This window comes from Apteryx rowi, unplaced genomic scaffold (assembly GCF_003343035.1).
Source record: "Apteryx rowi isolate R43461 unplaced genomic scaffold, aptRow1 scaffold_57, whole genome shotgun sequence".
In the NCBI taxonomy this organism is placed as follows: domain Eukaryota; kingdom Metazoa; phylum Chordata; class Aves; order Apterygiformes; family Apterygidae; genus Apteryx; species Apteryx rowi.
In genome coordinates this window covers 2,480,255-2,492,659 of record NW_020450838.1, presented here as the reverse complement: position 1 = coordinate 2,492,659, position 12,405 = coordinate 2,480,255, and the positions used below count along the sequence as shown (strand labels likewise).

Below are 12,405 nucleotides of genomic sequence, written 5' to 3'. Positions count from 1 at the left end.
CACCAGACATCAAGTATCATGTGTGAGGCAATGGGAACTGTGCTCTGCCACGCAATTATAAGCAGCTGGTTCAGTGCCCAGGGAATAGCGTGGGTTTGGGGGCCTGGTCCTCTGCAAACTTGGCAGATCCTAACGTCCCTCAGGTCCTGAACCACAGCGGAGGCAAGTGGCCCTTCTCTGTGGTGAAGCAAAGCACATCAGAGAATGATGAGGCCCCCAGGTGCTSTGGTAATGGGGAGATGCATACGCCTCCTTTCCTGCCCCAAAATGTGGCTCTTAATTTAGGGTGGTTCCTCCCTACAGCCACACTAGGGCAAGCATTCAAATTCCCAACCGCATGCAGCAGAGAGGTTTGTGTTGGTGTGCATATGCTCTCCCCTGGCCTCCCCTTTCAAAGCGAGTTTCATTATTTGGTATTAAAAAGAGGCATTGTGTTTTGGGTTGCCCTTTTTTTTTTTTTTTTTTTTTTCCATGGTAAATAAGTTAATGGGGCAAGCGGGTGGGGAGGCATGTTTGAAAAATTACTGCTGGGAGAAAGTGAGTGTAATTGGCTTTGGCAGCCAAAATGGTTTTATGCTGCCAGACGCTAACCTAGCTCTATGCATTAGACCTTGGCTTTAATTTCCTTGCACTGCTATCGGGAACTGGGTTGCATTTGTCTTTCTTTCCTAATAGGCAGGGATGTTAATGCTGACAGGGTTACTGCTGTTGGCTGATTGGGCCCTCTTCCCCCTCCCCGGGGTGAAGTCTGTGTCCGTACGGAAGGATTATTAGAAGGGGGAATGAGAGATTGTTTATAAATTTGCGGAAATGGAGGAATGCAGAGGCCCCAGCTTAGCTTCTTTTGTCCGCAGAAACACGCCCAAACGCACGTCACGAAAGCACTAAACGGAGCCGTAAGGAGAGGGCTCATGGGGGGCGCGGGGGGGAGAGACGGGGACGCCAACGTCAGCGCCGAAGTTTAACTTGCTGTGGGAACGCTCTCCCCATGTTTTTCTCCTCGCTCTCGGCTTCTGCAGTGGCTCACGAGCATCTGAAAGAGCGAGGCCTGTTCGGGTTGCCCCCGCCGCCGCCGGGAGCCAACCCCGCCGACTACTACCACCAAATGACGCTCATGGCCAGCCACCCGAACCCTTACGGGGACCTCCTGATGCAGGGCGGGGGAGCAGCCAGCACAGCACATCTGCACGATTACCTCAGCCCCGTCGACGGTGAGTAGAGGCCGGGCACCCCCTCGCTCGTGGGCGGCTCGCGCGGAGCTCCTGGGGGATGTTTGGGGCAGATGTGGCTCTTCTCCAGGCGGAGGTCACTGCGCGCGGTTGCTCCTTCCTGCTGAAACCCATGAGCAATGCACTCTGATTTTTGGCTTAAAAGGTTGACTCGGTCCATATACATAATATRCCTAATTTAAAATATATACATTGTGGCCTTTTGGGGAGGACAGCGGGGCTGCTACATGCGTAGCAGACAGCCTGGTGTGGCGGGTAGGGCGTTGCTCCCGTCCTGGTCCCTTGGCCGTGAGTGACCTGGAGCGCGCCTTCGGGCAAGGCCCTTTGCTCTGCTTCTGTTTCCTATCCCACCCTGTCTGCCTTGTTATTTAGACTGGTTCACGTCTGGGGCAAGGACTGGCCGTCTCGCATGTTACACATGTGACTGGGCTCCGTACAAGAGACCCCCTGATCTTGGTTGGGACCTCTCAGAGCAACTGTAAAACAAATCCCTGAAGGAGAAAAAATAACGTTAATGGGGAGCTCCAGTGGAGAGGATGTGTCAGTACCTCAGGGAAGAAAAAATTGCAAGAATGTTGTATTTATACTAATATCAGGCATTATAAACCCAGAAAATTCTGGCTCATGGCTAAACTAAGTAGAAACAAAATCATGTTAGGAATTGCAATGCTGATTCACCCCCGCAGCCTGACCACTGCCCTGCTGTGATTGGTACTATTTCTGTAGAGTATTTGAGATACACAGTACAGATGATTTTTAGACCCGTTAGAAATTTCTTTCCTTTCACTTTACGCCATGTCTTGTAAGAATTGAGATTGCACAAATATTACAGAGGGTAGTTTGGGGATTATTTCTGCTGCAAGACAGAGAAGTCTCAGCTGGACTTTCAGATCTCAGCTTCTGTTTCCTGGGCTGCCTTCAGATTTGCCTGTGGATAATTGTGATTTTTGGAGTGGAGGTCTGCATCATTTCATTACTGCTTTAGGGTTTCTGTTGTTGAGCTTTTAAGATGAAAGACTTTTTGGTCTTGGTGCTTCGTAAAGTGACTGGTTTAGAATGATAAAAGCTGCTCTGGCTGTTCAGTGATAGGGGTTTATAGATATTTCTAAATAAAAAACAATTTCTTGTCTGCAGCTGCTGTGGAAGTTTTACCTGAATAGTCACTTTCTGCCATCACTTCCTACATTGATCAGGAACCTGGCTTCTAGTCTAAAATGGAGAGCACATGCTCTTTGGTAGTATCCTGCCTCTAATGTCCAAAATATATTCAGGGTTTCTCTGCTAGAAAGCAGCTGGTCAGTAAGACTGCTTTTTGTTTTCCCTCTGAGAGGTTAATCGTTGTGGGTTATAGTAGATGGGTGCAAATCGGCTCTGCCAAGTTCTCCTTGGGCTCTTGACCAAGACTCCTTCCTCCTTGCCTCCTTATTAGTCCATCTCTGACCAGCAGTGCCTCACTGAAGTGCCAGATAAACAGCCAGGAAGGGAAGCAAACACAACTGTTTTCATGCTAGCGCAGGCTGGCTCTCAGCACACCAAGATGCCCGTCCTCTAGTTTGCTGAATGTCAGTCTTTATCTGAAGTCGTCTGAGATATTCTCTTTGGCAGAAGACTCTCTTCCTACTTGGCTTCTCCTGAAACAGCTCTAGAGTAAATCACGTAACAAAGGTCCCAGTTACGGGCAGGCACGCTCGTAACCATTACTCATTGGAGAGCAAGGGCTCGCCAAGCATTTGTTTGATCGTTTAGTAAAGCTTTGTTGATCTGTAACTGGAAAGCCTTTTCTGGGCCTTCACGTGCTCTTAGTGAGATGAAAACTTTTAAACGTCACGAAGATGTGACATGAGATATCAGAAGGCTAGTTTTTAAGGATGTGAAAAGGAGCAGCAGCCTGGTGCATGTCTCTGGCCTACATGTTTGGTTTTACCCAGCAGCCCAGGGTTCATGCTGTAACCGTGTCAGTGCTCTGCTTTATCTTCCCGCACTCCCCCAGGCTGCTGAAGGTCCTGTGTCTGGCCCTGGTCCAATGCGGTATTTAAAAGCATGTTTGAAGTCAGAGAAACTTAAGCACTGCTGTTTTCTGTTTTAGTGTTTCCTAATGTCGGGTCTGGACCCTGAGGCATTGGGCTGCATTACACAGTTCAGGATTTTGCTGGTGGGTTTGATGTATTATCTCTAGTTTATCAGCCTGGCTGATAATAGAGGCCCAGTGTCAGTGCCATACATGAAGAGAGAATAATGCACTATCAAGGCTGAGAGTAAAATGGATGACTCTGAAACTCTGGCTGAAGAACTGTAGTCTCCCCTTCTGTTTAGGAAGTTTTATCAATGATTTAAATCAGTGGGGACTAAGTAAATAGTTGGATGGATAATTTAATAAAACTTCCTCTTGTGGTGCTTTTCTGAGACGAGAGTATCAGTAGCATGCATAAAACACCAATGAGTCACTGGCACACAGCATCTTACAGTCAGAGAGCCCTTTTCCTCCCACAGAGCCCCAGATTTTAAGAACTTTACAAAAAGAATCRTTTTACCGGTTGCTGAAATGCAGGTAGCTCTTGCAGGAAGCGCAACAGCTGTTAAACCACACACAGCACCATCACACACTGGCAAGCGAAAAGCAAAAGAGACAGATAGGCATATAGTAGAAAATCTGGGCTATTCAGTGTCATGTCACCCCCAAACATCTGCAGGTTCATGGGAGCCCAAGACACTGACTATAACGATTCTTCCACAGACACTTACCTGGGCCCTTCTGGTGGCCTTCATTGCACCTCTTGGAGGATTCCTCTGTGACTCCTGGTTTGTCTGTGTTTTTTTCATTACATCAGATGTCTTGAGTCACAAGAAGTAGTAGGGGATCAGTGTCAGCTGGAACTTGTTGGTACCAATTCTGTGTCAGATCCATTGAGTGTTTAAAACGTGACTGAGCTAGGGTGTCCTGGGGCTACATCTCTTCAGCAGGGTTTTCACTGTGCAGCTATATCAGTAGTTAAACCACTAATGTAGACCAGACATAAGTTTTACGTACTGAACAGCCTGGATCTTAGGGCCAGTGCCAGTGAAAACTAAATAACCCTTGAGCTAGCTGCCTTGTTTCGTGCTGTCCATTTACATTTCTATCCTAGAAGTGAGTGCTATATGGTGGATTACTCTGGGTGACAGAGTGGTTGTACAGAGGGCAGCTGACTTCCAGTAAAAGATTGGTGGGAAGTGCAGATAAACCTGGAGGTGACTGCTGCTCTCTGAATGTATTCAGTGCATCCAGATGTTTTTTCCTAAGTACAATGGCTGTTGTCATTACCCTCAGCCCTTCAGGGAGCACTGTTTGCTCTTGAGAGGAATGGATCCAAGTTGACTCAGCGATGAGCCCTGTACATCAGAAGATCTCAAAGTACTGTACAAAGCAAAGATATTCTACCCATGGAGACCTTGAAGAGAAAGGCAATCAAGTGATCTATCAGTAGAGCAGTGGCAGCTCTAGGTTACAAGACCCAGATCTTCTGAATAAAGRCTCTCATGGCTGGGGCTGAAGGAAAAGCTTGTCTTTGAATCCAACACCTCTGTTTGCACAGTGCCAAAGGTGTGATTCAGTTGTCCATACTGAGTGAGGGAATGGGAGAAAAATCTTGAGTTGAAGTTATGTCCTAGCAGCATGGCACAGAGATATTCCCCCAGGTCATGAAGGCAGAACAGATGTGTTTGTGCAACTTTACAGTTACCAATAGCAGTAATTAAGCTGGGATAACCCTGCAGTGCTGTAATGGCACTTCATCCAATACTGGAGCTTGGGAGGGGATTCCTGCCCTGTTTCTTGTTGAATAGCGTAGATGTATTCTTTAAAAAAAAAAAAAAAAAAAAAAAAAGCCCGTGCTTCAGAAATCAAGAATCTCTTGACTCAAGAATAGTAGTTTAACTGGGAAAGAGCTTTATTCAACCCAGGATAGCTAAACAAGCCAATGGCTGGAGCAGTTCCCTGGGATGTGGGCAAATGATCAAGTAGGACTTGATTCCCCCAAGTCAAACAGTGATTCAGCCATCAGTGGCCTCTCTCAGGCACTGTTGTTTGAGCCTTTCTACTTCAAGTAAATCATTTAATAATCATCAGGGTAATAAGTAGGGCTGACAGTGTAGTCCAGTGGTTACTGCAGTTAGCAGGCATGTGTGAGAGGTGAGTTCAGGACTTTCCTCCGATGGGTGTATACGAAGTGTCTCCACTCTGTCAGGAGAGAGTGAAGGAGACCAGCCTCATGGTGGCCTGGAAAATAAGTCCCTTGCCTGGGGCCTGAGGGACTAGCAGCTCAGGATTTGCAGTCTGAATATTCTGGATCACAGATGACTTCTCCACATGAGCCAGCTGTTGGCTACTCTGGGCAGACGGCGCGCCATATAGTCTCTTCCTTAAAAACTCTGAAAGATCTTTTTTTGTTTTCTTTGTCCCAGTACAAAATGGAAAATTGCTGAAATCTCAGAAAAGGTTCAGAGAATGGGAAATGATTTCCCACCCAGTTCTAGCCAGCAATTCTGTTTTTCTCCCCAGAAAAATATGTGCAGAATAGAAAAAACGTCCCAGAGCATCCCATAAGCGCTCTGTCTGGAATCCCGCTGCACTCTGGTTTCTAAAGAATTCAATTTACATATGCAAGTTGGGTCGTCTAAACAGTTACCGTGTGGATTGGGAGTAGAAGAATGCAGCCTTGTCTTTCAGCGAGGATTTGGGGGAAACATTAGTATTCCTTGAACTGTTAAGTTGATCAGGCCCCAGGGAGTGAAGAAAGAAGGGTCCCAGGACAGCGTCTTGTGCCAGAACAAATGTCCAGCATCTGCTGCAGTCTAAGTAAGACGTGTGTTGCCACTACAGAAAGGGAGAGAGGAATAAGGAACCAGTTATGCTAAGATTGTTTGTAGCTTATTGCTGCTACTCACTGATTAAGGGATCACACTGTACTTTTCACGATATATCTACTGCCCTTGGATTTAATCTGATGACGGGAGGAGGGGGATATGTCTGTATGCTTTGGGTGGAGTTTACTCTTGCTTGCTTGGTGAATGGCCAAGGAGAGCGGTTGTTTTGATAACGCTGTCTTGATGCTGGGGCTTGGCCAGGGGATGCAGGAGAAGCAGTGGCTCTGGCCATGCTTCAGCATGGAAGCGGGGGGTGAGACATCTGCAGCTCACGTGCGATATGGGCTTGGCCATTTGGAAGCAGATTCCTCTGGTGTTCCTCAGCAATGTAGGTCACAGCAACACGGTTGTCTGACAAGAGATGGCCTGAAATTCCTGCATAGGCTCAGATGTAGAAAGGACAGTCCTAGAGGCTCTCCCAGCTGAGTGTTTGGGTTTCCTTTCAGAAGGGCTATGCTGTCACTGTTTCTAATGTGATACGGAGGCCCGAAATCTCCCTCCGTGTTGTGTCCCTCTGATGCCCTACAGCCACGGAGAGTGCGAGAGTGGCCCAAACGGGACCGTCTGCTCCCGTCTCCCACATAAGATCCAGACACAGTCAGCCCTTTGGCACAACAGCGCTGGAAACAGCAACATGAGTAAGACCACAGGCTGCCCTGTGTGTAAAATTGTGAGACCGAACCTTTGACTTGTCACTGGCCCCTTGTGGATAAATCTAAATTTAGGAAGAAAATCCCAGGTTCTGAGTAACCCATGTATGTGATAATGTGTAGACACTGTATGGAACTGCCAAGGAAATGTTTCCTTTTTTACTAAGAAATTTGGACTTTCTTCCCAGCTCTAGGCTGGCTGGAGGACTAGGCTGGGGCATTTGGCAGACATGGCCAGCGTCACTTACAGGTTCAGCCTTGAATCCTTGCTAATTTAGAAATGGGATGTCTAAAACCTTCCAGCAGAGAAATGGCTTTCAGTTGTGAGCTGCAGCGTTTACAGTTAACTTGCAAAGATAATGTCACTGTAAAGGCATGCTTTCTCTGTTGAAAAGTTGCTCCAGGCAGTTTTTAAAGGTTTTTAAAATACATAAGTTATGTTTATTCTCTATCATGAAGAGCTGGGCCCATGATAGCCAGAATATCTGGTTTTGCCTATGGAATGATGTGAAAAGACCAGTGCATTCCATGTAAAGAACAGTAAAATGTACCTAAAATTGACTTCCTATAAAAAGAGGCAGCAGGGGGCAAGAGCCTATGGTAAAATTTTTATTGACTTATGTCGGCTGCCATCCACAACTCCATAGCCAATGCCCAGAGCTTTGGGCTCAACTTTATTGCACTCATCCTTTTGCCAGTTCACATCTGCATTTCAATCTCCTCCTAAATTTGAGAGTAGGGAGAAGGGGACAGTCTTTTGGCTTAAAATTTCCTGTGCCTCCTTTCAGGCCAAATGATATTTTTGTTGTTGGAAATCTGAAACAGTTTTGAATTCTCAGCAGGTATCTCTATCTCTTGCAAAAATAAAAAAAATCAAGCTTCCTCTATTCAGAGCTGATTCTTTTAATACACACTGCATAAATCAATAAATCAAGACCAAGGCATTAGTATTTCCAGAAATGACTGCATAGACATTGTAGCATGTTTTCCAAGTGGGAAGGAATTTGTTTAAAAATAAAGATGAAAATTCTCAAACATGGATGTCTGTAGGTTGGCTTTTAGATTCATATTTATTCCAAAGTCCATTAAGTCGGTGGAAAGCATCCGCTGACTTTAATAGGTGTTCGCTCAAAGTGAGATAGAAATAGCAGAGCAAATTGATACAGGAACACCCACCAGCAACAACGAAGGAGAACACCCATCCTGGGCATGCTGTAAATGTACGATGCTGGAAATACTGTTAAAAACCACAAGAGGCAACAGGATGGAGTCTCTCGTGGCATTGTCTAGTTGCACCCTTTTTTTCTGTATGGTCTTGGGCCTATCACTTCTTTTTGGACCTGGGTGAGAAAGAGTTTTCTCATCTCTCAGTAATTAACATTCAAGGTAAAGAGACTGAAAAAGGTCTCCATTTGAGATGGAGAGACATAGAGAAGTTAATTTTTACAAACTGAAATGCTGGCAGATAAATGGAAATAATTCTTTTAAATAAGTTCATGTTTTCTTTTCAATTTCTGACCTTTTCAGATTTTATTTTTAACTTACGATGACTTTGGGTTTCTGAAAAAACATCTTTTAGAACACCATCAGAGAAATACCAGATTTTTTTTCTTTCAAGAATGCTGAAAGGGGATACTTGGACTGTTTGGAAACTGTTCTCCTAACATTTTTTTCCAAACATCAAAAAATTCTTAAAACCAACCCTGTTCATTTCGATAAGTCAGCATTTCTGAAAGGAAGATGAGAGGAGGAGTTTTCATGGTAAATCCTCCTGAGGCCTCCATCTCTTGCTCTCTCTCTCTCACTCTCTGAAAAATGGATCCTATAGTCATTTACTTCTCTGAGCACAATCACTATTAAAAAAGTTGTGTGTGGTTTCTCCTTTGAAACATCATTGGACCTCAGGCAATAGAGGATTTTGCTTATACATTCAAATGACCATCAGTCAACCCATGTTGAAAACCTTGCTTATGTGTACAGCTACGCTAATATTTTTATTTGCTGCTGCCTGTTATCATTTAATGTTAGTGCTCAGTGTCCTCAGATCGGGGGATTAGATCAGGCCAATTTTATTATTGAGAATGATCCCAGTGCTGTTTATCTGCTTTTGAGTAATAATTCTGAAAAGTTTTTCTCCTCCTAAAAGCACTAATGACTGCTTCTTTGTGTAGTTAAACTCATTTTATGTTTCCCTTCCTGGGCACCTTATGCAGGCTGTCTGTGGAAAAAAGAGGAATTGTTCATCCATAGCATGATTTTGGGTCACAGCTTTCCCTGAAGGCCCACGAGAGCTGAGGCCTTTGTGTAAAACATAAACCCAGCCTATTGGACCCTCTATCAAACACTGGATATAGCCCATGGTACTTGGAAGATCTAAATTAGAGCGGACACTAACGCAATGCATATTACTCGTTTAGTGCTGAAGAAGTCCCAGGCCAGCTTGCAAATCCGACAGCTTCCAGCAGAGTTTTACGTGGGGAAAAAATTAGGTACTTGTGTACACTGGGGAGGGGTGCCCACGTTGCCTGCACGTGAGGACTTCTTCCCTCTGCAAATTAATGGCGACCAATGGCTGAACCAGCACTGTGGACATAAATCATTGGAAGAACAGCGAGAAATGAGTACAAGGCTTTTCTTTCTATTTAGTAATTTATCAAGGGAAGTGGCACATTAATAAACAGATCTCCCTTGAGGGGTGGGAGTAACAGAGATAAATATGACTGTCAAATCTGGCCTGCTTCCTTCTGTTAGAAAAGGAGGAGACTGTGGGAATGCAAATGCAGAAAACAATATCTGTAACTGGAAAGATGTATATTAATTGTAGAACGGAAACACTAACAACTCAGCTGAGATGGAGCCCCGTCATACTAGGTGCAATATGTACAGAGTAAGACACAAACTCTATCTCAGGGAGCACGTCTAAATAAATGACACTGAAAAATATGGACCAGAAAGTAGAAGCAACTTATTCAAGGTCATATGGCTGGGGAGGACTGGAAACAAGACCCAGATCTCCCCAGGCCTTGCCCATGTGCTGAATCAAGATGCTTTTTTGCCAGGGCGAACAAAAAGGCAGGTTTAATTACTTTGAATCAAATACATTACTATGTTACGGACAGAGCACAGTTTTCAGCATTATGATCTGGACCCAAACCAGAGCCAAACCAAATTTCTAAACCTCGAGTTGCTCTGTTTGGCATTCTGGCAGGGCCCATGTTTCATGAACCAGGTACAAAGTTTGGGAATGCTGCAGTCCAGCCTTTAGGCAAGGCTAGCCTTCACCTAGGGAGTTCATTTGCTCTTTTTGTTTTTGCTTCCATAATGCCTCTGCAAGACTGCTGCTCCTTTTCCAGCTCCCAAGAGAAGTGCCACTCACCACGGCAGAATGGGACTGGAAACTGCCAACCTCAAGCATTAGAAAAATGTGAGTCCAGCCCCTACAAATTATGGGACAGAGTTAACAGTCTGGAGACTTTTTTTTTTCTTCTTTTTTTTTTTTTTTTACAGACAGTTGTGTGCTCTTTTGTGTTTGCCGCCTGATTCTCAAGTCTTCACAGTCATGTGTTTGAGGTTCTCCATGCCCTGTGAGGCTGCAAAATGTAGTTATGCAAAATACTGCAAGAAAAAATGCGTTCAGTGCATATGCAACAACCTGATTTCTAGGAGAAATTCCCAGTATTGTTAGTCTTGCAGTAAAGGCATGGAAGCTAGCAGCTCTTGAAGCCTTTTAGATACAGGACAATAGTCACAAGAGTGCTTGGTTCAAGTGGTAACTTAGCCTTGGACTTCCAGTTTGACCTTGGGCAAGTCATTTAATTTGTGCAGTAAAGGACATTATGGGTAACAAGGCAACAGTGATACTAAGCCCCATTAATTACACAGTACTCAGACATGGTAATGACAGAGCCCCTTTGGTACACAGATGAGTCAGGGACACTAGGAGACTGAAATCCAGCCACCAGTCTCAGGGAAATGTTGACACAAACTTCTGCAAGCCAACACAAGTCAAGGAACTAATTGGTCACACTGGCAGGATATATTTTACCTCCTTGTACATCCCATTCACCCTCTCTCATGTCAACACTGTCTGCAGGACAGGAAGTTCATTCTCTTGTGAAGTGCTGGGCTTGTATTTGGTGATATGCAACCAATAGTGATAACCATCTAGAGGAAAAGAGCTCATATTGCCGTCTTGGGAAGTTGCTGGTTACTTCACAGTCTTTACTAGAGCATATCTACAACAACCCTGCAGGGCAGCTTTCCGCGGAGACTGCCGCTGGAAAAGCCAGGTAGTAATACTGTGCTGCGCTCACCGAGGGAAGGAGCTTGAGAAGCTGAGTCCTCCGGCACCCTTGGGTGGATCATGGGGGTTATCAGCTGGAGCCTCGCATGGAGCACTGGGGAATGAATGGCCAAGTGGCATATTTTACCCTTAGAAATCTTTTTTTAAAAAAATACATGACTCATTACATGAAAGCTGCTCTTAGTGCTTTGGAGAGATGAGCAGGTCCAAACACGATTAGGGCTCAGACGGGCTTTGGATCTGATACTCTAATATCAGGGAATGTCGTGATATAAACTCCAGTCTGTGCCATCCTGCTGGTTTGCAAATGGTTTAGGCCAGGGCAGAATTTCCCCTTGATGAAGTCAGTTGTTCCAGTCAGCAGTGCTGAAATGCAGGGGGAGGCCAAATTAGTACAGTAGTAATTTGCTGTGTGTTTCAGATCCACAAATGGGACTGCCAGAGTTGGAAATGACTTCATGCCTGAATGACTGACAGTTGTTAATAGGGTCCAGGCACTAGCCCGTCCCCTTGGAGGGGAAGAGCTTGAACTTTGTGCCTGAGCTGCCAAATTGGTTTTCTTAAAACTCTTATTTACTTTTGGGGCTGCTGGAGTCTCGCCGCCGTGGTTAATTGGATGGTGAGCATTGTGCTAGCGCCCGTTTCATTTCTGCTCCTGCCGCACACAGATGCACACGCCGGTTCCTGAGCGTCGCCTCGCGAGCCTGCTTCTCTTGCCACTAAGTCAATGAGAATGGCTGTGCTCGCAGAAGTCTTCAGGGGCTTTTTCCCTTTTAATTTTAAGTTAATTTAGTGCTGATGAAAGGGGATGATTGACAGGCCTGTGTTTATCCTCCAAGGAGCACAAAGCAAGAGAGCGTTCCCGGTACTGCCTGACCCATGTCACTCAGCACAGACCTGAGAGGAAATCTCCGATCAAAGTGCAGCTGGTCCCTGCTCCGCTCCYGCTTCTTAACCTGCCCCTCAGTCACAGCACCAGCAGTCACGAGTGCAGTAGGTCTCAGCACCTTCCCCCTCCATTTCCCATGCGGGAGGGCCCCTTTGCCTACCCGGCCTGGGGAAGGGGTGCTCGGGCGCAGAGGACCAGCCTGCGACTTCCAGCCCGCRTTGTCTGCTCCCCAGGAGCATGTTTTAGCCACACCAGCAGCGTTTTGCATTGCAGCTGGTGACCAGGAAGGCCAGTAGCGCTGGAGAGAGTGGGTAGGGGCTGAGGTCATAAGAGTCCTCCTCGCCCATGTTTTCCTGTCATTCTGCAAGGGGCCGAGATGTGGTTGGCGTCACCCTTCCTGGGAGCCAAGCTGCCGCGCTGGTAAGGTTGATG

General features: G+C 45.8%; 1 protein-coding gene across 2 annotated transcripts in view; it reads left to right on the top strand.

Annotated features, from left to right (window-relative positions):
- The window catches only part of GLI2 (GLI family zinc finger 2), a 151,013-nt gene that overhangs the window by 108,699 nt on the left and 29,909 nt on the right, over window positions 1-12,405 (top strand). For both annotated transcript variants that reach the window (XM_026082197.1, XM_026082196.1), the window contains exon 4: window positions 1,020-1,211. In XM_026082197.1, coding sequence (XP_025937982.1) covers window positions 1,020-1,211 — 192 coding nt within the window. The remainder of the gene's footprint in view (window positions 1-1,019; window positions 1,212-12,405) is intronic.